The sequence below is a fragment of the Pseudophryne corroboree genome, chromosome 6, assembly GCF_028390025.1.
Source record: "Pseudophryne corroboree isolate aPseCor3 chromosome 6, aPseCor3.hap2, whole genome shotgun sequence".
NCBI lineage: Eukaryota > Metazoa > Chordata > Amphibia > Anura > Myobatrachidae > Pseudophryne > Pseudophryne corroboree.
In genome coordinates, this window is record NC_086449.1 from 507,652,411 (window position 1) to 507,678,844 (window position 26,434).

Sequence of the window (26,434 nt, forward strand, 5' to 3'; positions counted from 1 at the left end):
AAGTGTCAGTGCATCATTGCACAAGAGTCCTGGTAAAAATGGTGGCTTATTACGAAGCAATTCCATTCGGCAGATTTCCCGCAAGAACTCTTCGGTGGGATCTGCTGGACAAATGGTCCGGATCGCATCCTCAGATGCATCAGCGGATAACCCTATATCCAAGGACAAGGGTGTCTCTCCTGTGGTGATTACAGAGTGCTCATCTTCTAGAGGGCCGCAGATTTGGCATTCAGGATTGGATGCCGGTGACCACGGAGGCCAGCCTGAGAGGCTGGAGAACAGTCACACAGGGAAAAAATTTCCAGGGAAGTGTGATTAAGTCTGGAGAATTCTCTCTGCATAAATAAGCTTAGAGCAAATTTATAAGGCTCTAAACTTAGCAAGACCTCTGCTTCAAGGTCAGCCGGTATTGATCCAGTGGGATAACATCACGGCAGTCGCCCACGTAAACAGAAAGGGCGGCACAAGAAGCAGGAGGGCAGTGACAAAACTGCAAGGATTTTTCGCTAGGCGGAAAATCATGTGATAGCACTGTCAGCAGTGTTCTTTCCGGGAGTGGACGACTGGGAAGCAGACTTCCTCAGCAGGCATGACCTCCACCCGGGAGAGTGGAAACTTCATAGGGAAGTTTTTCAGCATGATTGTGGACCGTTGGCAAAGACCAAAGGTGGACATGATAGCGTCCCGCCCGAAAAACGGGACAGGTATTCCGCCAGGTCATGAGACCTTCAGGCGATAGCTGTGGATGTTCTGGTAACACCGTGGGTGTACCAGTCAGTGTATGGGTTCCCTCCTCTGTTTCTCATAACCAAGGTATTGAGAATTATAAGACATAGAGGAGTATGAACTATACTAGTGGCTCCGGATGGGCCAAGAGGGACTTGGTACCCGGAGCTTCAAGAGATGCTCACAGAGGACTAAGGGCCTGGGGAGCTAAGAAGGGACTTGCTTCAGCAAGTACCATGTCTTTTCCAAGAATTACCGCGGCTGCGTTTGACGGCATGGCGGTTGAATACCGGATTCTGAAGGGAAAAAGGCATTCCATAAGAGGTCATACCTACCTTGGTCAAAGCCAGGAAGGAGGTGACCGCACAACGTCATCACCACATGTGGTGAAAATATGTTGCGTGGGTAAGGCCAGGAAGGCTCCACGAAGGAAATTCAACTAGGTCGATTCTGCACTTCCTGAAAACAGGAGTGTTTTGAGTCTCAAATTGGGGTTCATTAAGATTTAAATTTCGGCCCTGTAGATTTTCTTCCAGAAAAAATTGACTTCAGTTCCTGAAGTCCAGATTGTAAAGGGTGTATTCCATATACAGTTCTTTTGTGCCTCTAGGGGCACCGTGAGATCTCAACATAGTGTTGGGATTCCTTAAAATCATATTGGTTTGAACCGCTCAAATCTGTGGATTTGAAATATCTCACATGGAAAGTGACCATGCTGTTGACCAATATCTCACATGGAAAGTGACCATGTTGTTAGTCCTGGCCTCGGCCAGGCGATTGTCAAAAAGAATGGGCGGTTTTGTTTTACAAAAGCCCATATTAGAATTTTCCATTTGAACAGGGCAGAACTGGGACTCGTCTCCAGTTTCTTCCTAAAGGGGTGTCAGCGTTGTCACCTGAAACAACCTATTGTGGTGCCTGCGGCTACTGGGGACTTGGAGGACTCCAAGTTACTAGACGTTGTCAGGGCCCTAAAAATATATATATATATATATATATATATATATATATATATATATATATATATATATATATAGTTAGGACGGCTGGAGTCAGAAAGTCTGACTTGCTGTTTATATTGTATGCACCCAACAAGCTGGGTGCTCCTGCTTCTAAGCAGTCTATTGCACGCTAGATTTGTAGTACAATTCAGCTTGCACATTCTGTGGCAGGCCTGCCACAGCCGAAATATGTAGATGCCCATTCCACAAGGAAGGTGGCCTCATCCTGGGCGGCTGCCCGAGGAGTCTCGGCATTATAACTTTGCCGAGCAGCTACGTGGTCAGGGGAGAACACGTTTGTAAAATTTTACAAATTTGATACTCTGGCTAAAGAGGACCTGGAGTTCTCTCATTCGGTGCTGCAGAGTCATCCGCACTCTCCCGCCCGTTTGGGAGCTTTGGTATAATCCCCATGGTCCTGACGGAGTCCCCAGCATCCACTAGGACGTTAGAGAAAATAAGAATTTACTTACCGATAATTCTATTTCTCGTAGTCCGTAGTGGATGCTGGGTGCCCATCCCAAGTGCGGATTGTCTGCAATGCTTGTACATAGTTATTGTTACAAAAATCGGGTTATTACTATTGTTGTGAGCCATTTTTTCAGAGGCTACTTCGTTTTGTTATCATACTGTTAACTGGGTTCAGATCACAAGTTGTACGGTGTGATTGGTGTGGCTGGTATGAGTCTTACCCGGGATTCAAGATCCTTCCTTATTGTGTACGCTCGTCCGGGCACAGTACCTAACTGAGGCTTGGAGGAGGGTCATAGGGGGAGGAGCCAGTACACACCATGTGACCTAAAAAGCTTTTTAGATGTGCCCTGTCTCCTGCGGAGCCCGCTATTCCCCATGGTCCTGACGGAGTCCCCAGCATCCACTACGGACTACGAGAAATAGAATTATCGGTAAGTAAATTCTTATTATAAACAGCAGCTACTGGGTTAACATTAAGTTACTGTGTTATTCCTGGGTTAATAGCGCTGGGGTGTGTGCTGGCATACTCTCTCTCTGTCTCTCCAAAGGGCCTTATGGGGGAATTGTCTTCAGATGAGCATTCCCTGAGTGTGTGGTGTGTCGGTACGTGTGTGTCGACATGTCTGAGGTAAAAGGCTCCCCTAAGGAGGAGATGGAGCAAATATGTGTGTGAGAGGGTGTCTCAGTCGACAACGCCGACACCTGTTTGGTTATGTGTAATTAAGTGCTAAGGTGAATTTATTGCACAAAAGATTAGAGAACAGACAGGGAATCTACCCATGTCTGTCCCTATGTCGCAGAGACCTTCAGAGTCTCTCAATGATCACTATCCAAAATAATAGACACTGATATGGACACGGAGTCTGACTCCAGTGTCGACTACGATAATGCAAAGTTACAGCCAAAATGGCAGGAAAGTGTTCAATATATGATTATTGTAATAAAAGATGATTTGCATATCACTGATGACTCATCTGTCCCTGACACAAGGGTACACATGTTTAAGGGGAAGAAAGCTGAGGTAAATTTCCCTCCTCTCATGAAGAAAAAGAGCGGGAATCTCCAGACAAGAGACTGCAGTTTCCCACAAAGAATTCTCAGGGAGTATCCTTTCCCTACTAGGGCCAGGATACGATGGGAATCTTCCACTAGGGTGTCACGTTTGCCCAAAAGGTAGCCCTGACTTAATAGCTATCCTCAGGGATCCTGCAGATAGCGTGCACATTCTGGTACACTACTCAGACCGGCGATTGTGTCGGCATGGGTTTATAGCGCTGTGGCAGCGTGGACAGGTACCTTATCAGCAGAGATTGAGACCCTAGTATGTGTGTATATATATATATGTATATATATATATATATGTATGTATATATATGTATATATATATGTATATATAGAGATATATATATATTAAAGATGCTGTCTTAAGATATATATATATATATATATAAAACATGCCCAAAGAGACATGAGTCTACTGGGTCCTAGAGTCAAAGTTATGTCGATTTCTGCTTGACGTGTCCTGTAGAATATGCAATGGACAGATGATGCCAACTTAAGAGGCATATGGAAGGCTGAGGATTGTGTGGAGAAGGGTTCTCAGACCTGGTCTCCACAGCTATAGCTGGTAATTCTGATAGTTTGCCTTATATTCCTGCACAGCCTGGGAAAGCACGACATTATCAAATGCAGCCTTTCGAACAAAGAAACAAGAAAGTCCGAGGTGCGTCCTTTCTTGCCAGAGGCAGGGGCAGAGGAAAGAAGCTGCACAACACAGCTAGTTCCCAGGAACAGAAGTCCTCCCCTCCCTCTACAAAATCCACCGCATGTCACTGGGGCTCCACAGGCGGAGCTAGGCCCGGTGGGGGCACGCCTTTGTAAGTTCAGCCACAAGTGGGTTCACTCCCTGTTAGATCCCTGGGCAATAGATATTGTGTCTCAGGGATACAAGCTGGACTTTGAGGAGATGCCCCCTCACCGACGGCCCTGCCGGCTTCCCCCCTCGAGAGGGAAACAGTGTTAACTGCAATTCACAAATTGTATCTTCAACAGGTGGTGGTCAAGGTTCCCCTCCTTCAACAAGGAGAGGGTTATTATTTGACCATGTTGTAGTCCCGAAACCGGACGGTTCGGTCAGACCCATATTGAATTTAAAATCCCTGAACATATACCTGAAAAGGTTCAAGTTCAAGATGGAATCGCTAAGAGCGGTCATTGCAAGCCTGAAAGGGGGAGATTTTATGGTGAAAGGTAATGGCGGAAATGATGGTGCTCCTGCGGTAGCAAGGTGTCACTATTATCCCGTACTTGGACGATCTCCTCATAAAAGCGAGATCAAGAGAGCAGTTGCTGAACAGCGTATCACTTTCTCTGGAAGTGTAACGGCAACACGGCTGGATTCTATATATTCCAAAGTCGCAGTTGTTTCCTACAGCTCATCTGCCTCTCCTAGGCATGATCCTAGACACAGACCAGAAAAGGGTTTATCTCCCGATAGAGAGAGCTCAGGAGCTCATGACACTGGTCAGGAATCTATTAAAACCAAAACAGGTGTCAGTGCATCACTGCACTCGAGTCCTGGGAACGAGGCCATTCCCTTCGGCAGGTTCCATGCGAGGACCTTCCAATGGGACTTACTGGACAAGTGGTCTGGATCACATCTTTAGATGCATAGGTTAATCACCCTATCCCCCAGGGCCAGGGTGTCTCTCCTGTGGTGGCTGCAGAGTGCTCACCTTCTCGAAGGTCGCAGATTCGGCATTCAGGACTGGGTCCTGGTGACCACGGATGCAAGCCTCCGAGGGTGGGGGGCAGTCACACGGGGAAGAAATTTACAAGGGCTGTGGTCAAGTCAGGAGACTTGCCTTCACATCAACATCCTGGAACTAAGGGCCATATACAATGCCCTACGTCAAGCGGAGTCCCTGCTTCGCGACCAACCGGTTCTGATTCAGTCAGACAACATCACCGCAGTGGCTCATGTAAACCGCCAAGGCGGCACAAGGAGCAGGGTGGCGATGGTAGAAGCCACCAGAATTCTTCGCTGGGCGGAGAATCACGTAAGCGCACTGTCAGCAGTGTTCATTCCGGGAGTGGACAACTGGGAAGCAGACTTCCTCAGCAGGCACGACCTCCACCCGGGAGAGTGGGGACTTCATCAAGAAGTCTTCACGCAGATTGCAAGTCGGTGGGAACTGCCACAGGTGGACATGATGGCATCCCGTCTCAACAAAAAACTGCAGAGATATTGCGCCAGGTCAAGAGACCCTCAGGTGATAGCTGTGGACGCACTGGTGGCACCGTGGGTGTTCCAGTCTGTCTATGTATTTCCTCCTCTTCCTCTCATACCCAAGGTGTTGAGAATCATAAGAAAAAGAGGAGTGAGAACAATACTCATTGTTCCGGATTGGCCAAGAAGGACTTGGTATCCAGATCTGCAAGAAATGCTCACAGAGGACCCGTGGCCTCTGCCTCTAAGACAGGACTTGTGCAACAGGGGCCCTGTCTGTTCCAAGACTTACTGCGGCTGCGTTTGACGGCATGGCGGTTGAACGCCGGATCCTAGCAGAAAAAAGGCATTCCGGATGAGGTCATTCCTACTCTGATAGAGGCTAGGAAGGATGTGACGGCTCAACATTATCACCGTATATGGCGAAAATATGTGGCTTGGTGTGAGGCCAGGAATGCTCCTACGGAGGAATTCCAGCTGGGCCGTTTCCTTCACTTCCTACAGTCGGGAGTGACTTTGGGCCTTAAATTGGGTTCCATTACGGTTCAGATTTCGGCCTTATCCATTTACTTTCAAAAAGAGCTGGCTTCTCTACCTGAAGTTCAGACGGTTGTGAAGGGAGTGCTGCGTATTCAGCCCCCTTTTGTGCCCCCGGTGGCACCTTGGGATCTTAACGTGGTGTTGAGTTTCCTGAAATCCCACTGGTTTGAACCACTCAAAACGGTGGAGTTGAAATATCTCACGTGGAAGGTGGTCATGCTACTAGCATTGGCTTCGGCTAGGCGTGTGTCAGAATTAGCGGCTTTGTCACATAAAAGCCCCTATCTGGTTTTCCATGCGGATAGAGCAGAATTGCGGACCCGCCCACAATTTCTGCCGAAAGTGTTTTCATCCTTTCATATAAACCAACCTATTGTGGTGCCTGTGGCTACTACTGACTTGGAGGATTCCGAGTCACTGGATGTGGTCGGGGCTTTGAAGGTTTATGTAGCCAGAACGGCTAAGGTCAGGAAAACAGAATCTTTGTTTATCCTGTATGCTTCCAACAAGCTTGGGGCACCTGCTACAAAGCAAACTATTGCTCGCTGGATCTGTAGCACGATTCAGCAGGCTCATTCTGCGGCTGGGTTGCCGCTGCCTAAATCAGTTAAGGCCCATTCCACAAGGAAGGTGGGCTCTTCTTGGGCGGCTGCCCGAGGGGTCTCGGCATTACAGCTTTGCCGAGCGGCTACTTGGTCAGGTTCAAACACCTTTGCAAAGTTCTACAAGTTTGGTACCCTGGCTGAGGAGGACCTTGTGTTTGCTCATTCGGTGCTGCAGAGTCATCCGCACTCTCCCGCCCGTTTTGGAGCTTTGAGATAATCCCCATGGTCCTTACGGAGTCCCAAGCATCCACTAGGACGTTAGAGAAAATAAGATTTTACTTACCGGTAAATCTATTTCTCGTAGTCCGTAGTGGATGCTGGGCGCCTGTCCCAAGTGCTGACTTCTTCTGCAATGCTTGTATATAGTTATTGCTTAAATAAGGGTTATGTTATAGTTGCATCAGAGTTTATCTGATGCTCTGTGATTGTTCATACTGTTAACTGGGTAAAGTTATCACAAGTTATACGGTGTGATTGGTGTGGCTGGTATGAGTCTTACCCTGGATTCCCAAAATCCTTTCCTTGTACTGTCAGCTTTTCCGGGCACAGTTTCTCTAACTGGGGTCTGGAGGAGGTACATAGAGGGAGGAGCCAGAGCACACCAAAATCTAAATTCTTTCTTGGGGTGCCCATGTCTCCTGCGGAGCCCGTCTATCCCCATGGTCCTTACGGAGTCCCCAGCATCCACTACGGACTACGAGAAATAGATTTACCGGTAAGTAAAATCTTGTTTTTCCAAATCATCTAGCTTGTTCCAGATCTGGTGATGAGAGCGGGTAACATGGGTCATATCTTGTTTAAGCTCAGATACATCCTGAAACAGTTCTCCTGTTCTTTGTTCAGTTTGCAGGACACGGTGTGTAAGCTGAGTCAATTGTTTATTTATATGTTCTGTCTGGGCTTTAATTAGGGGCCCTATAGCCTTGCGTATCGCCCACACCATATCATATGTAACGGGTACTGCGGGTGTAAAGAGTAACTGATCTGCGGTCCGTGCAGTTGAAGCAGGATCAGCAGTTGCTGTAGGCACCAAAGCTTTCTCTGTCACTGTTGCTGGAGTGGAAGAGGAGGAGGGGTGAGCCGCCGTCGGTACCTCCGCGTCCAGCGCCATTTTAAGTTCCAGACGGCGCTTTTCTTTTTCCTGCTTTTGCTCCTTTTTCGAGAGCGCAGCGGGGGCTAGATAGCGGTCCATGGCGGGCAGAGGGCTTTCACCAGTGGCGTGGGGGAGACGAGCGGGCCGTAGTGGAGGTTTTTTAACCTTTTAAAAGTGGGTTCCCGGCGGGCGGCAGCGGAGCTCTTTCCACACGCTGCTAGTGCATCGCAGCCGGAACCGGAAGTCCTCTAGAAAACATTTTTTATAACTTATTTGATACTTGGGGAACTGGGTATTGCTAAACAGACAGAAATGTGTTTCAGGTAGTACACTTATGAATACTTAGTAGTATATTTACTAAAGTGCTGGTTTTTACAAGTGGAGATGTTGCCCTAATAACCAATCAGATTCTAGGTATTATTTACTAGAAGGTGCAAGATAAATAAGTAGAATCTGATTGGTTGTAATGGGCAACATTTTCACTTCTAAAAACCTGCACCATAGTACTGCAATTTCTTTTTGCTTCGGGCAATCCAATCAGAGCCCATCTTTACCACCCAAAACATTACCTGTTTTCAGGCGGAAACACAAGGATCAGTGAAAAATTAAAGGTCTTGCGTGTTTTCGTAACCACAATTGCAAAAACAGGTCACTTATCAGGAGTTTTTTGTTGTGTTTTTGTTTGGGGTGGGGGGACGGACGGACATCGGTTTGTCCCGAAATAAAAATCCCTGATAACTGCTGTCGTCATGCTACCTTTGGGGCTAATTGGATAAATTTCCGTGGCCATAAAAATTTCCCCCCATATCTTATCTCAGTGAACTTATAGTAGTTGAGCAAAGACCTCAAACCGGTTACTTGTAAGTAATTCAGTGCATGAAGTGCTTTTATATGCATGGTTTACACAAAGCTGACACTTCTAACCAATAATTTAATCCCTATACTTTAGACTACTGATGAACTGTAATTTTTCATGTTTCTTATACTTATGTGCGTTTTGTTTATACTTGCCATTTGATGGGGGGGGGGGTTATTGATATTTTGTAAAGCAAGTTGCACATTATATTTCTTGCACACTTGTGTATGTGGTTGTGTGTCAGTGTTTTACTAGCATGTGAAGCTTAAGGTGCATACACATGGTGAGATTCGAGCTAACCCCGATTCTCACTGTGCAATAGAGACTAGGTCGGTACCGCAAGCACATAATTATGTGCTTGCGATACTGACTTTGCGATTTTGGGTAAGTGTCAATTTTGACTATCTTTTCTATGATATAGTCAAAATTTACTTGCCTGCACAGCCTATCTAGGCTTGCAGTGCGGACAGCGCATCGGCATCGCATTGGGATCGCAAGGTGACTTTCACCTTGCGATCTGCACTAACTTTTCTTACGATTTTGACTATATACACACCATTACTGTAAATAGATAAAGATGTGTTTCAAAAACTGGATCAGTACTGCATGGCAAGCAAATGCTAGTAACAGCAGTCATAAAACATCAGAAACATGTGTGTTGGTTATGTACGGGAGCAAATGTCAATTGACCATTTGCTCCCAAACACTGAAAACACTAAATTGGTCAGTCAGACAAATTGGTTAAATCGATTTGTCTAAACAACCATTTTTGGACAGTTTTCCAGCGTTTTGGAGCAGATAGTCAATTGTCATTTGTCCTATATATAACCAGGTTTTCATTCCAACCAGCCAAATTTGACAATCAATCAATCAATCAATCAATCAATCAATCTTTCTTTAGGTGTATGGCCAGTGCCAAGCAGGAAAGCCCAGGGTTATGGCACATCACAATATAAGCTCCTGCAAATGTCTTTGAATTGTGTGCTGGCTTCAGCCATTTAGCATTGTATTGCACAAGTAAAATGTTTGGGGGATTTTCTAATCCCAGGTAGACTTTTAAACTCTCCTGTTAATAGTTTAGTTTTGAGATATTTACTAATAATTGAGCAATGATATACATTATTTTTGCCATAGACTTGTAATGCATGTGCTGTTAGCTTTACACATACAGTATAAGCTCTAGAATATCATTGTGATGTTGTGCATTTCATGTTGTGCAGTTTGTCTTCTAATTTGTCTTTCCGCAGGAGAGGTAATTTTCTTAATGTGTTTGTACCCCTCTGCCTGCTTGGGCTGACACCTGAGTTTCACCATTGCCACTAATCCCTTGTGTCTCCTTGCAAGAAAACAAGTGCTCTATGTATGATTCACTAGATCTAGAGACATAATTAACTCTTAAAGGCAATGTTTTAAGGTGTTAATCTCCCATTTAATTTAACTGGATTTCCTCAATACTGCAATAGCAAATAAGGACAGACTTTACTATTATTGACATATTTTTGTTTTGGTCAGAATCGAGCAGACACCTTGCAATCTAAAATAGTATAAGGAATCTTGTATTTCTGCCATTTCCTCTTGGATGCCTCAACTCATTCTTAAACTACACGTGTAAAGGTGTGTACACACGGTAAGATATTTTCTTCCGATTCTGACTATATAGTCAGAATCGGAAGAAAATATAGTGCAGATCGCAAGGTGACAGTCACCTTGCGATCCCGATCCGATGCGCGGTCGGCATCGGAAGAAAAAATAGGCTGTGCAGGCAAGTCAATCCTGACTATCTCTATAGAAGAGATAGTCAGGATTGAAATCGCACATAGCCAGCATCGCAAGCACAGTTATTATGTGCTTGCGATACTGGCTAAGTGCCGACCCGGCCCCCTGTCGCACGGTGAGAATCGGATAAGTCCGAATCTCACCGTGTGTATGCACCCTGAGATGATTTCCTTCCTATTTCCCAGAGTTCCCTATTCTCCCTCCTTTACACTATCCATTTATAACATTAGTATCTTTTCTGTCCAACAAGTCCGCTCTCTGAAGCTGGACTAAAGTCCCCCATACACTACAGCGATATGTCTGAGGCTGAAGTCGGAGGCGATTTCCCTTGAACTCTCCTGGGGAGCTTCCCGGGACTGGTTCCATACGATTTGGTACATTTTGCATGCAATATATCTTATGCGATCCCAGCCATGCCTGCGGGAACCGACATATCATGAGTGCAGCACTAACGATCTGGAGGAGCCGATCAGACCCTCACGGGAATGCGCATCTGATTGGAAACGCATCCAAAATGCCCGATTTCACCCAATATATGGCCCGAATGCCCAAAATTGAATGAAATCAGGCATTATCGTTCTAGTGTATGGGGCCCTATACACTACACTATACTATACAATTTCTGGCAGATCATCTGCCAGATCTGACTGGTTAGAATGAAAATCTAGTTGAGAGCATATGGTTGAGAGGAAAGGACAATCGACCATTTGCTCCGAAACACTGGAAAACGGGCAAAAACTGTTAATACAAATGGGTTCAATCACAGATTAATCCAATTTGTCTGAATTGTCCATTTCTCTGACGTCCTAGTGGATGCTGGGACTCCGTCAGGACCATGGGGAATAGCGGCTCCGCAGGATACAGGGCACAAAATTTAAAAGTTTGACCACTAGGTGGTGTGTACTGGCTCCTCCCCCTATGACCCTCCTCCAAGCCTCAGTTAGGTTTTTGTGCCCGTCCGAGCAGGGTGCAATCTAGGTGGCTCTCCTAAAGAGCTGCTTAGAAAAAGTTTGTTAGGTTTTTTATTTTCAGTGAGTCCTGCTGGCAACAGGCTCACTGCAACGAGGGACTTAGGGGAGAAGAAGTGAACTCACCTGCGTGCAGGATGGATTTGCTTCTTAGGCTACTGGACACTAGCTCCAGAGGGACGATCACAGGTACAGCCTGGATGGGTCACCGGAGCCGCGCCGCTGACCCCCTTGCAGATGCCGAATAGAGAAGAGGTCCAGAAACCGGCGGCAGAAGACGTCTCAGTCTTCATGAGGTAGCGCACAGCACTGCAGCTGTGCGCCATTGCTCTCCGCACACTTCACACCAGCGGTCACTGAGGGTGCAGGGCGCTGGGGGGGGCGCCCTGGGCAGCAATGTAATATACCTATTCTGGCTAAAATATATCACATATAGCCCCTGGGGCTATATGGATGTATTTAACCCCTGCCAGGTTAAAAAAAAAAACCGGGAGAAGAAGCCCGCCGAAAAGGGGGCGGGGCCTATTCTCCTCAGCACACAGCGCCATTTTCCTGCCCAGCTCCGCTGCGAGGAAGGCTCCCAGGACTCTCCCCTGCACTGCACTACAGAAACAGGGTAAAAACAGAGAGGGGGGACACTTATTGGCGATATTTATAATATTTGAGCTGCTATAAAGGGAACACGCTTATTAAGGTTGTCCCTATATATATTTATAGCGCTTGGGTGTGTGCTGGCAAACTCTCCCTCTGTCTCCCCAAAGGGCTAGTGGGGTCCTGTCTTCTATCAGAGCATTCCCTGTGTGTCTGCTGTGTGTCGGTACGTGTGTGTCGACATGTATGAGGACGATGTTGGCGTGGAGGCGGAGCAATTGCCTGTAATGGTGATGTCACCCCCTAGGGAGTCGACACCAGAATGGATGGCTTTGTTTATGGAATTACGGGATAGTGTCAGCACGCTACAAAAGTCGGTTGACGACATGAGACAGCCGGCAAACCAGTTAGTACCTGTCCAGGCGTCTCAGACACCGTCAGGGGCTGTAAAACACCCTTTACCTCAGTCGGTCGACACAGACCCAGACACTGACACTGAATCCAGTGTCGACGGTGAAGAAACAAACGTATTTTCCAGTAGGGCCACACGTTATATGATCACGGCAATGAAGGAGGCTTTGCATATCTCTGATACTGCAAGTACCACAAAAAGGGGTATTATGTGGGGTGTGAAAAAACTACCGATAGTTTTTCCTGAATCAGAGGAACTGAATGAAGTGTGTGATGAAGCGTGGGTTACCCCAGATAGAAAACTGCTAATTTCAAAGAAGTTATTGGCATTATACCCTTTCCCGCCAGAGGTTAGGGCGCGCTGGGAAACACCTCCTAGGGTGGATAAGGCGCTCACACGCTTATCAAAGCAAGTGGCGTTACCGTCTCCTGATACGGCCGCCCTCAAGGATCCAGCTGATAGGAGGCTGGAGAATACATTAAAAAGTATATACACACATACGGGTGTTATACTGAGACCAGCAATCGCCTCAGCCTGGATGTGCAGTGCTGGCGTGGCTTGGTCGGAGTCACTGTCTGAAAATATTGATACCCTGGATAGGGACAGTATTTTACTGACTATAGAGCAGTTAAAGGATGCATTTCTTTATATGCGAGATGCACAGAGAGATATTTGCACTCTGGCATCAAGAGTAAGTGCGATGTCCATATCTGCCATGACGCTGGGACCTTACAAGCAGACTCAGGGGCGGTGGGGGGTCGCCTCAAACATTTCAGCGCACAGTGGGCTCACTCGCAGGTGGACCCCTGGATCCTGCAGGTAGTATCTCAGGGTTACAGGTTGGAATTCGAGAAGTCCCCTCCTCGCCGTTTCCTAAAGTCTGCTTTGCCAACGTCTCCCTCCGACAGGGCGACGGTATTGGAGGCCATTCACAAGCTGTATTCTCAGCAGGTGATAGTCAAGGTACCCCTCCTACAACAGGGACAGGGGTATTACTCCACGCTATTTCTGGTACCGAAGCCGGACGGCTCGGTAAGACCGATTCTAAATCTAAAATCTCTGAACCTGTACATACAAAAATTCAAGTTCAAGATGGAGTCACTCAGAGCAGTGATAGCAAATCTGGAAGAAGGGGATTTTATGGTGTCCTTGGACATCAAGGATGCTTACCTTCATGTTCCAATTTGTCCTTCACACGAAGGGTACCTCAGGTTCGTGGTCCAAAACTGTCATTATCAGTTTCAGACGCTGCGGTTTGGATTGTCCACGGCACCCCGGGTCTTTACCAAGGTAATGGCCGAAATGATGATCCTTCTTCGAAGAGAAGGCGTCTTAATTATCCCTTACTTGGACGATCTCCTGATAAGGGCAAGATCCAGAGAACAGCTGGAGGTCGGAGTAGCACTAACCCAAGTAGTGCTCCAACAACACGGGTGGATTCTGAATTTTCCAAAATCCCAACTGATCCCGACGACACGTCTGTTGTTCCTAGGGATGATTCTGGACACTGTTCAGAAAAAGGTATTTCTTCCGGAGGAGAAAGCCAGGGAGTTATCCGATCTAGTCAGGAACCTCCTAAAACCAGGAAAAGTATCTGTGCATCAATGCACAAGAGTCCTGGGAAAAATGGTAGCTTCTTACGAAGCGATTCCATTCGGCAGATTCCATGCACGAACTTTTCAGTGGGATCTGCTGGACAAATGGTCCGGATCGCATCTGCAGATGCATCAGCGGATAAAATTGTCCACAAGGACAAGAGTGTCTCTGCTATGGTGGTTGCAGAGTGCTCATCTGTTAGAGGGCCGCAGATTCGGCATACAGAACTGGGTCCTAGTGACCACGGATGCCAGCCTGAGAGGCTGCGGAGCGGTCACACAGGGAAGAAACTTCCAGGGCGTGTGGTCAAGCCTGGAGACGTCTCTTCACATAAATATACTGGAGCTAAGAGCAATCTACAATGCTCTAAGCCTGGCAAATCCTCTGCTTCAGGGTCAGCCGGTGTTGATTCAGTCGGACAACATCACGGCAGTCGCCCACGTAAACAGACAGGGCGGCACAAGAAGCAGGAGGGCAATGGCAGAAGCTGCAAGGATTCTCCGCTGGGCAGAAAATCATGTGTTAGCACTGTCAGCTGTGTTCATCCCGGGAGTGGACAACTGGGAAGCAGACTTCCTCAGCAGACACGATCTACACCCGGGAGAGTGGGGACTTCATCCAGAAGTCTTCCACATGATTGTGGTCCATTGGGAAAGACCAATGGTGGACATGATGGCGTCCCGCCTCAACAAAAAACTGGACAGGTATTGCGCCAGGTCAAGAGACCCTCAGGCAATAGCTGTAGACGCTCTGGTAACACCATGGGTGTACCAGTCAGTGTATGTGTTTCCTCCTCTGCCTCTCATACCAAAAGTACTGAGAATTATACGGCAAAGGGGAGTAAGAACGATACTCTTGGCTCCGGATTGGCCAAGAAGAACTTGGTACCTGGAACTTCAGGAGATGCTCACGGAAGATCCGTGGCCTCTACCTCTAAGACGGGACCTGCTTCAGCAGGGACCGTGTCTATTCCAAGACTTACCGCGGCTGCGTTTGACGGCATGGCGATTGAACGCCGAATCCTAAGGGAAAAAGGCATTCCGGAAGAGGTCATCCCTACCCTGATAAAAGCCAGGAAGGAGGTGACTGCACAACATTATCACCGCATTTGGAGAAAATATGTTGCGTGGTGTGAGGCCAGGAAGGCCCCGACGGAGGAATTTCAACTGGGTCGATTCCTACATTTCCTGCAAACAGGATTGTCTATGGGCCTCAAATTAGGGTCCATTAAGGTTCAAATTTCGTCCCTGTCGATTTTCTTCCAGAAAGAATTGGCTTCAGTTCCTGAAGTCTAGACTTTTGTAAAAGGAGTACTACATATACAGCCCCCGGTTGTGCCCCCAGTGGCACCGTGGGACCTTAATGTAGTTTTGGATTTTCTCAAATCCCATTGGTTTGAGCCACTCAAATCGGTGGATTTTAAATATCTTACATGGAAAGTAACCATGCTACTGGCCCTGGCTTCAGCCAGGAGAGTGTCAGAATTGGCGGCTTTATCGTATAAAAGCCCATATCTGATTTTCCATTCGGACAGGGCAGAACTGCGGACGCGTCCTCACTTTCTGCCTAAGGTGGTTTTCAGCGTTTCACCTGAACCAGCCTATTGTGGTGCCTGCGGCTACTAGCGATTTGGAGGATTCCAAGTTGCTGGACGTTGTCAGAGCATTGAAAATATATATTTCAAGGACGGCTGGAGTCAGAAAATCTGGCTCGCTGTTTATACTGTATGCACCCAACAAGCTGGGTGCTCCTGCTTCTAAGCAGACGATTGCTCGTTGGATTTGTAGCACAATTCAACTTGCACATTCTGTGGCAGGCCTGCCACAGCCTAAATCTGTCAAGGCCCATTCCACAAGGAAGGTGGGCTCATCTTGGGCGGCTGCCCGAGGGGTCTCGGCATTACAACTCTGCCGAGCAGCTACGTGGTCAGGGGAGAACACGTTTGTAAAATTCTACAAATTTGATACCTCTCATTCGGTGCTGCAGAGTCATCCGCACTCTCCCGCCCGTTTGGGAGCTTTGGTATAATCCCCATGGTCCTGACGGAGTCCCAGCATCCACTAGGACGTCAGAGAAAATAAGATTTTACTTACCGATAAATCTATTTCTCGTAGTCCGTAGTGGATGCTGGGCGCCCATCCCAAGTGCGGATTGTCTGCAATACTTGTACATAGTTATTGTTACAAAAAAAATCGGGTTGTTATTGTTGTGAGCCGTCTGTTCAGAGGCTCCTACGTTTGTCATACTGTTAACTGGGTTCAGATCACAAGTTGTACGGTGTGATTGGTGTGGCTGGTATGAGTCTTACCCGGGATTCAAAATCCTTCCTTATTGTGTACGCTCGTCCGGGCACAGTATCCTAACTGAGGCTTGGAGGAGGGTCATAGGGGGAGGCGCCAGTACACACCACCTAGTGGTCAAACTTTTAAATTTTGTGCCCTGTCTCCTGCGGAGCCGCTATTCCCCATGGTCCTGACGGAGTCCCAGCATCCACTACGGACTACGAGAAATAGATTTATCGGTAAGTAAAATCTTATTTTTCCGTTGTTTCAAATGGAAAAATGGTCGATTGTAATATGCTCTATTTCTTTACATACAGCCTGATCTGGCAGATGATCTGCCAGATAATTATGTAGTGTATGCCCAGCTTAAGTGTTTGTCCTCTCTTTCAAACCCCACATTCAGGCTCTCTCTCATTTTTGTTGCATCCACTTTATTATCTTTAGGATTTGTCCCTTCCTTTCCTTGGAAACAACAAAGACCTATTCACAGACCCATTCATCTCTCATCTAAACTAAAAGGCCCTACACACTGGCCGATATGAACAATCTTGTTCAGTAATGAATGAGAAATTGTTCATATCTTTCAGTGTGTAGGCACCAACGATGTATGATGCATGGCCCGTGGTCTTTCATCATTGGTGCCAGCCTGTTTATACCTGCAATCGTCCGTATTAGCATGCAGGGCTATGGGGCCAGGTGACGTCAGGGAGTAAAGAAACGCCACTCCGCCACCTTGGGAGCAAATCGGCCAGTGTGTAGGGGGCTTAAGATAACCTCTTCTTATTTTTGTTTTCTCCCTTCACAATCCCTCCCATCCATTTTGCTTTGCCAATGACTGCTGCCTCTCTTTCCCAAAGGATAACCTCTCTTCACTTCTGCCTCCAGGATTTTAAATGCAATGCTCCTAAAAACCTATCAGACGTTCCATCTCTCTGCAATGCATCTGACGGGCTCTCTAAACCCACTTCTTTACTAAAGATTATTGGTTCACTTTCTAAGCCACCACTTTCTGTTCTAGCACACTGACTCCCACTGTTTCGCCTCTGCGTCTCCCACCCCTCCACTATAGTTTGTATGCTCTCACAAGCAGGGCCCTCTTTCCTCAAGTGCTCTTCCTTTTGCTTGCTGTTGCTTTATCTCCTCCGCATGCTTACAGTGGTCCTGTAGATGCCTGCTGCATCCTTCAGTTAGGGTACTAGTTTCAGCCAGCACTGACTATTTTGTTCTTATGACTGTATATGCATAATTGTCTGCTAAATATTTTCCTGGTCTGTATCTTAATATTTTGCACTGTATAGCGTGCTATGATTACAATTGATCTGTATATGTACTCTATAAGGAGGTGCTGTGGTTTCCTATAAAGATTAGAAAACCTGTTTGAGCTGTCTTATGTAACCTTTATAGTTCTTCTGTATTTATGATTGAAGGTGAAAATTCTTTGGAAAGTTGGAATAGTTCAGCATCTCTTTTGTTTGCACTATAGGCTTTGACAGAGGAAAGGATGAAGTCTTGCAAAGCAAAGAAGATTCTTCAACCTCGATGTCCAAGAGCAAGGTAAGCCTTTTCATGGCCACTTCTGTTAGCGGAATTTAATAGTCAATTAGGGTAACTTAAACATTCTGACCATGATCCAGATAAATGATTAGCTATTTGTTAGGGCGCATGAAAAAACAAAATCCATCCTCTAATAAGCAGGGAATAAAGTGTTTTGTAGAACAAGGTGGATTCTCAGATGAGTGTCGCATGCAGGGCAGGGAACTCTAGGCATGTATGAGTAAAGTGTATGTAGAGATTTTCTGGGTTTTTGAATGGTGGAATTGAATAATACAATATTAATTTTGCTCGAAATCTTTTAAAGGGAAGAATGTGCTTTATTGTATTTACTCAATTGCTTATTTTTAGTTAAATGCATATTATGATGAACCTTTTATCTTTCTTCCCCCATGTTTGTTTTCTTGTGCCCCCTGTCTATTTTATTATTTGTAGTCGGAGTCTAAATTATATAATGGCTCTGAAAAGGACATTGCTGCCGCCTCCAGCAAACTTACAAAAAAGGAGTCTCTTAAGGTAAATTATTTGTTACCCATATTAAAATACAGTGATTTGCAACAGGACTGGTTTCTCACTGAAATCTGTGCACCTTGCTGGCACTAATACAAAATGAGTGTGGACTTGCCTGTGCAATACTTCGGTCGTACAGATGGAAGCTCATTACCAAATAACTGCAGAGTTGCTGTTTATTGGCAGTATTCTAGATATTACCCTAATAATGTTTTTAGTGGAGTTTTCCAAACTGTTTTATGGTTGATACTGTATAGGTTGTGATATATGTATTATCGGTCTACAGATTCCAAATAGATGTTTTATGAGTGATTTAAAGCCAGAGACTTATTTTTAATCTTGTTTTATAAAACTTGTAAAGTTAAATATTATTTTTGAAAGGTACATATTATTTCTGAAGCTGGGTACATGCTATGAGATCTATAGTCCAATATATCGTACTAAGGCGGATTGAATTAATCATGTTTGTGCCTGGTGAACTGCAGGGCAGGGTGCTGAGATGCGGGAGAGCTTCGGCATGCACTCCTGAAAAGGGTGTGTGGCTGGCTGGGGAGGGGGCATGTCCTTGTCGCACATTCCCCAATTTGTTACTCTTGGGGGTGTGCCCAGCACTTACTGTATCTACTTACCCGGCGGCAATCTTAAAAAGTAACTTTTCCCACCCGCAGGACACTGGACCACGGATGGGGATGGCATCGGGCAGGCTGTTTTAGCTGTGCGCCACACTGAAGGCAGGGAACATTTTGACGCACTTAAAATCTTGCAGGGCGCGTTGCTCTCCTTAAATAGCCCAGCACAAACACTGCTATAGTGTGTACTCCCAATCTATTAATTTCACCCGTCGTTAATTGCATTGTCTTTATCAGAAGTGCACAACGTGTAGTGCGTATGCACAATTGCATATAGTTTACAAGTGCACTATTAATTGGCTACACTCCTCCTTTATTTATATAGGCCACAAGGGTTCCGCAGCGCCCAATTACAGAGTACATAAACAAATAATCAAACAGGAAAACAGCAACTTACAGTTGATGATAGTATAGGACAAGTACAGGGTAAATAAACATAGTTACATCAGCAGATGACACTGGAATAAGTATCAGGTGGCAGAAGACTGCTGGATGTGGTACAGTTGAAGATTATTAAAGTAAGAAAGGATAAGCACATGAGGGAAGAGGGCCCTGCTCGTGAGAGATTACATTCTAAAGACATGATATATTTGTTGATAATATAGTTTACCAGCTATTTATAGTTGGTAAAAGTGCATAGTATGTTTTTGGATCAAGTGAAATTAGAACAACCGTTGCATTGTTTATTACATCATATAGTGTATACCCAGCTTAACTCTGACTTTCCATTGCAGCCTTTGTAAAGGCATACTATAGCCTAAAGTTAGATCTGAATAGAGGCTGGAATCCTGATAGCCACCACACAGATGTAACTTCATCTTCTGTAAACTCTTCCCTCTTTGTCCGGATTTCCTTGACTGACCACCGGTTTTTTATCTCAGTCTTGTCCTCTCATGGCATTGCGTAAGGTCAGGGCTGTTGTGAGAGGTAGTGCTATGTTGCAGGGGAGGGCAATGGAGGTAATGTAGCAGCTGCCGAATTCGAGATTAAGGATGGAAAAAACAAGAGTACTTCAGTAGTAAGAGTCAGTAACATGATGCTCCTGGCAAACTGATGTGTAAAACAAGATTTGGTAATAAATTGTAGGGGTTCACAATATTAAGTAGACATTGAGAATGTTGAATGCGAATGCCGACATGGTGGTGATAAGTTACATGGTCATAAAGTTGACCTGTTCAGCCTGTCTACATTCAGCATCTGGACACTGGTGAAATGGTGACATGGTTACAATGTTGACAATCCAGGTTTAAAGTTTACATAATCTTAACCCCTAATGTTAATGTCGACATGTTATTTGTCTACATTTTATCTGTCTTATGTCGACATTCTGGTGTCTCATTATGACTGCATACCAAATAGGAGGCATAGGTTCGATAAGGAAGGATACTGAGAAATGCTTAATATAGTTACTTTCATGTGTTACAAAGTTTGTATATGGGTTACTTAAAGTACATAATCAACATCAATAAATAATCTTTTGAAATAATACAAATAGAATAACATTGAGCTCCGTTGCCACCATGAGTGTCCTTTATCATTTGGTGTGTGAATGTATTAAGCCAAGGACCTTTTTAAATGTGTTACTCCCCGCCTGTTATACGGGATACGGTCGTTAGGTCGACACAGCTTAGGTCGACAGTCATTAGGTCGACCACTGAAGCTCGACATGCATTATGTCGACATGGTCAATAGGTCAACATGGTCATTAGTTCGACAGGTCAAAAGGTCCACATGATTTTTTACTTTTTATTTAAATCACTTTTTTCATACTTAACGATCCAGGTGGACTACGAATGGAACGGTAACCTGTGCCGAGTGAAGCAAGGCACCTTGCCCAAAGCATGGCGAGCCATGCGAGGGGACACGGTGCACTAATTGGGGTTCCCCGTCACTTTACGAAGCAAACGACGGCAAAAAAAGTTTTTTATTAAAAAGTCAACATTTTGACCTGTCGACCTATTGTCCCTGTCGACATAATGCATGTTGACCTTCCATGCTCGACCTAATGACTACCTAAGTTGTGTTTACCCAACGACCCATACCCTGTTATACTACATACTCATCCACTGTCACCTTTTTGTTTTAGGTTATTGGTTATCTGTAGTATATTTAGCCACAGCTGGCTTTAGTTTATACAATGCTCTTGTTGTGTCATTGATTGTGGCATACTAAGATTTGTATTATCTTTTATTATGTATGCTGCGTTTTCTCAGAAGTCCTCAGTTACGTGTATCCCCATCATTGCCAGACAATTCCATCCCAGCAGCAACTTAGGGGTGCTAGTTGTGTAGAATTTTTCTTCCTAGCTGAGTTCTTATAAATAAGATTCATTACCTTGCTTATTGTCTCTTTCATACTTAAAAATGGAGAAGATGATTCAAATTATACACGGGTTGCTCGTTCCATCACTGCAGTTCATTGCAATGCGTCTCCACAAATGCATTACTGCCACTTGTGTTCATCATTGATATGGGGTGAAAAGGATGGAGACCTTAGTACATTGAGAACAGTATGATTCATTTACTTAATATTAACTTTTATATAGAAATTTCTGAGTTCTGAAAAATATTTTTCAATTTGTATTGTGATGGAATTTTTCAGTAGTAGACAATGCTCTTTTACTCGTTACTCAAATACTGCCATTGGTACAGTTGATTACCCAAGATTATAGTAAACAGGCTAGAAATGTATTGTGTTTTTACATGAATATCCTTGTTGTGTGCACTAGCTTAATGTGTGTGTTTCTGCTACCCTTTCAGGTTCAAAAGAAAAATTACAGGGAGGAGAAGAAGAGGGCCACTAAAGAATTGCTCAGCACAATCACAGACCCATCCGTTATTGTCATGTCAGACTGGCTGAAGGTGAGACATACTTTATTGAATACTTAGAATGATGATCCTAATACGCAACAATGGTTTAGGGAGTGTTTATCTGGAATAATGTTTTCCTCTTCAATCATCCATGAAGGCTCTTACAATGGTTGGCTTCCCTTCTTAGTTAGAGAGAGACTGGTAGCTGATAAATATCCATGGCTGGTATCTAATGCACCTTTTCCTTGTTACCTGTTCCATTTTCTTGTCTCTAGCACGGGCAGGTCAGAGAGTTTATTTTTCTAATTAAGGGGCTAACCTGGTGGTGAACCTTCTAATGCTGTTAGGTAAGGACACCAACCTGCTACCAACAGAAGCAAGTTTAGCTGTAAAATTGAAGTACACTCCTGCATGGATGCCAGTTTTTCTGCGCACTGTTATTAAACAGGCACCATACACAAGGACTGGTTATACAGAGAAGCAATTCAGAAAAGCTCTGAAAAAGTCCCCATCCCTAATACAGTACTGAGATGTGCACGTGGAGAAAATGGATGGAACCCTCGACCCAACCCAAAACAGATGAAAGACCCCTACTTAACGTAAGAGCATCCTGTAAATTCCAAGACAATTAACCTTTTTGCTGAAGCATTGCTGGATTGTGAACAGTACAAAGAGGTCTATGTACTAAGCCTTGGAGAGAGATAAAGTGGGCAGAGATAAAGTACCAGCCAATCAGCTCCAAACTGCCATGTTACAGGCTGTGTTTGAAAAATCATTGTTATGAGCTGATTGGTTGGTACTTTTTCTCCAGGGCTTAGTAAATAGACCCCAAAGTTATTTATTTTTTCCCAGTAAATATTATTCCTAACTAAATACCATGCAAATAAGGGAAGTCAGAGAAAAGTGGTTCTTATCTGCCGTCAAATTCTATGTAAAGGTGCATACACACAGTGCGATTTTCCTTGCGATACGGACTATATAGTCCATATCGCAGGAAAATATAGTGCATATCGCACCGTGTGTATACAGCTTGCGATGCCGGTGCGGGGTCGACACCGCAAGAAAAAATAGACTTTGCAGGCATCCCAACATGGACTATATCGGTGGTGCCAGGCTCCGGCCACATTGCGTAGTCCGTATCAGGTGCTATGCACATCGCACTGTGTGAATGCACCTTAACAGTGTGGGATCATAAGCCGACTTCTCTAGACCACTGCATCAGATAATCAAGAACCACCAAGAAATCTCTAATCTAGGGGCAATTTCCAATAATAGATGTCCAGGGAATGTCACTGTTAAATGCAGAATGGCAAATGCTGACAACTGTTTCCAGTGCTACAGGCTGGGAATTTCATCTGACAAAGAGAGCACTACAAGGTCACTGTGAGAATAGAAACTTCACATAAATCTACTGGATATGAGAGCAGTATGGAAAGCAGTGTAACAATTTCATCAACAGTTACTGGGAAACCATCTCGGAGAATTCTCAGAAAACACGATAGTATTGGCCTTCATAAATTGCTATGAAAGTACCAAGAGCAGTGATGGTGGAAGTTTTAAAACTGATGTTTTTGGCAAAAAGAAACCTATAGTAACAGTCTGCACTTCATGTCTCAGCAAGGAGAATGCAGCGATTTACTATCGTGAGCCTAAGGCAATTCTGTGGAGATTTTGACTATCCTATACTCTAATCCTTCGAATGCTGTAAACGATCAGCGAAGAGAAAACAGAAGGGATCACAATCCTTCCAGTTTCCCTGGTTCTCAAAGTCTTGGGATATGTTTCAGGAGGAACCATGGAATCTACTGTTTAGTCCAGACTTACTGCTTCAGGAGCCATTCTGCCAGCCATATGTACAGCAACTCTGTTTAATGGCATGGAAGTTGAACACAAACCGCTTAGAGGTAAAGCAGAATCAGAGTCAGTAACTAACATTCTTGCAACAAGAAAAATAATATATTACTGAATATGGAAGAAATTATGCCAGTTGGGTTACGTAGTTGTCTCTACCTAATGTAGAAGGTAAATAATCTGTTATAAGGCCTGCCATAGAGTATTCAGTAAGAATATATTGCTGTTATCTTGTTTAACCTACTTCTACCTTGTTAAACAGAAACTTGCAACTCCCAAAATAATGGGAGTATCAGCAGTACCTTACCTGCTTAATAGGACTGTACCAATTTTATTAATTGATTTAACATTGCATTTTTTGCTAGTAAAAACAAATCAGAACTGGTGAAAACTGGGTAGCACCAATTCATCTCAGACTGTGGTACATGTATGGTTAGATCATGGATTTATCTAGACTACACCTCTCCAGCAGGCACTATTCTGAAACCCTGCCTATATCTTCCACCTGGTAACTCAAAGAGCATAGCTGTTTGATGCCACCATCCTTACCTGTATCCTTGTCTGTGTGCGTTTTAGGTGCAGAAGGTTATGAGAATGTGGTTACTATGGAATGTGCATAATGTATAGGATTTTTACTATATTATTTTTATGAGAGCATACTGCAGAAACAGATGCGCTTAGATTAGGCTAGATTTTTGTTTTTTGTCAAAGTATATTCATTTATATTTTTGATTGGTATGGTATGGACTGTTAATTATCATCTTATTTTATAAATGTATGCTTTCATGTAGATTCGAGGAACATTAAAAAGCTGGACAAAACTGTGGTGTGTGTTGAAACCAGGGGTGCTTTTAATTTACAAAACTCCAAAAAATGGTCAGTGGGTAGGCACAGTTCTCCTGAATGCCTGTGAGATCATAGAGAGGCCGTCTAAGAAGGATGGATTCTGCTTCAAACTCTTCCACCCATTGGAGCAATCAATTTGGGCTGTTAAGGTAAGCAACGCTTACTACATTATTACATTTACTGGACACTAGGGGGGAGATGTATCAAGCCTTCGAGAGATATAGTGAAAGCGTTTCTCAAAGCAGCTAATCCGCTGCTGTCATTTTATAGACTGTGCTAGGTAAGTGACAGTTAGAAGCCAACTGGTTGCTTTGGGTAACTTCTCCACGTTACCTCTTGAAGGGGTAGATTTACTAAAGCTTTTAAAACAGACAGGTGGTTGTGTTCAACATATCAACCAATCAAATTCTAGCTATCATTTCTCTTTTTAGTTGTAGAAAATGATAGAATCAGATTGGTTGCTATGAGCAATAAAACCTCTTGTCTGTTATAGAAGCGTTAGTAAATATGCCTCCAAAGCTTGATACATCTCACCCTATAAATCTTACTTAAAAATGTCATATTATAAGGACCTTTGAACATTTTGGTGCATGATGGTGTGTAGCAAACATTTATTGTAGAAGATCTATTTTTAAGTCAAAGCATGTAAAGTAATGTGAACCTTTGCATATGTGATTACATTTTGATTCTTATCTACAAGTAATTATTTCTGATTTTTCAGGGTCCCAAAGGTGAAGGAGTTGGGTCTATTACTCAGCCTCTTCCAAGCAGTTACTTAATAATTCGAGCTGCATCAGAATCAGATGGTAAGCAGTTATGCTTCCTATGGGGAAAGGGGGTGGGTTTGATATAAGGAAAGTATTTTCCCTATGGATTGTCTGTGATTATTGTGTTACATTTCATTGCTGCCAATTGCTTACAGGTACTCCCACAATAGGGTCATGTGACACAATGCACAGAGAGATCCTGGTTTGTTTTTTGGGGTTTTTACCCTCCTGAGCAATATCGTTTACTACATTGCCCAGTGTGTATGCAGCTAACGACAGCCGATGCGCAGCCCTGTGGGTCGATAACCACCCTCGGTGTCTGCTGTGCATGCAGCTCAATTTGGACTCGTCTAAAGCTGCATGCTCGGCCCGGCCGCGGCATGTGCGATATCTCAGTGTGTATGCCTGCGTTGGGCATACCGGGCTAGGAGGGGAACGCGCTATGCAATGCCGCTTATGGAGCACAGCACCTAGTGTGTAAGCGCCTTAAGCCTGAATGTCTGGTAACAAAATAGTTACTGCAAGTGGCAACTACAACAAGGTTACATGCTGGGAAGTAACTAGAACCTTGTGGCCTCATAGAAACGTTTTGTATCCACCTCCAGTACTCTTACAGATACACTACCCTCCTCAGTGCTGCCGCCTATTATTTTAATACATAGGGGTATATGCAATTCCGGGCGAATTGCGGCTTTTTTTCGCCCGTTTTTAAATTCAACACAATTCGACCGTCGAATCCCGGCCGGCGGGTGCCGGAATTCGACATATTCAATAAAAAACGGATTCGACAGTCCCGCTGTCGAAAAACCGACCAATTGACGGATAAGTGCGTCCTGGATTCGACTTTTCAGACGGCACAATAATGGTTAAAAAACCCGAAAAAAAATTGCGTGGGGTCCCCCCTCCTAAGCATAACCAGCCTCGGGCTCTTTGAGCCGGTCCTGGTTGTAAAAATACAGGGAAAAAATGGACAGGGGATCCCCCGTATTTTTAAAACCCAGCATCGGGCTCTGCGTCCGGTCCTGGTACAAAAAATATGGGGGTCAAAAGACGTAGGGGTCCCCCGTATTTTTTGTACCAGCACCGGGCTCCACTAGCTGGAGAGATAATGCCACAGCCGGGGGACACTTTTATACCGGTCCCTGCGGCCGTGGCATTAAATCCCCAACTAGTCACCCTGGGCCGGGGTACCCTGGAGGAGTGGGGATCCCTTAATCCCTTAAATCAAGGGGTCCTCCCCCCTCCAGCCACCCAAGGGCCAGGGGTGAAGCCCGAGGCTGTCCCCCCCCATCCAAGGGCTGCGGATGGGGGGCTAATAGCC

At 44.9% G+C, this 26,434-nt stretch overlaps 1 protein-coding gene across 13 annotated transcripts in view; it reads left to right on the forward strand.

Moving 5' to 3' along the window:
- The window catches only part of OSBPL8 (oxysterol binding protein like 8), a 425,114-nt gene that overhangs the window by 329,151 nt on the left and 69,529 nt on the right, over nucleotides 1–26,434 (forward strand). For 12 of the 13 annotated variants that reach the window (XR_010179465.1, XM_063927415.1, XM_063927416.1 and 9 more), the window contains 5 exons: nucleotides 17,633–17,703; nucleotides 18,136–18,216; nucleotides 21,599–21,700; nucleotides 24,292–24,495; nucleotides 25,068–25,152. Coding sequence is in view for 12 of the 13 variants with exons in the window: in XM_063927415.1 (XP_063783485.1) it covers nucleotides 17,633–17,703; nucleotides 18,136–18,216; nucleotides 21,599–21,700; nucleotides 24,292–24,495; nucleotides 25,068–25,152 (543 nt within the window). In the remaining variant the exon portion in view is untranslated. The remainder of the gene's footprint in view (nucleotides 1–17,632; nucleotides 17,704–18,135; nucleotides 18,217–21,598; nucleotides 21,701–24,291; nucleotides 24,496–25,067; nucleotides 25,153–26,434) is intronic. The other variant, XM_063927418.1, reaches the window with a different exon arrangement.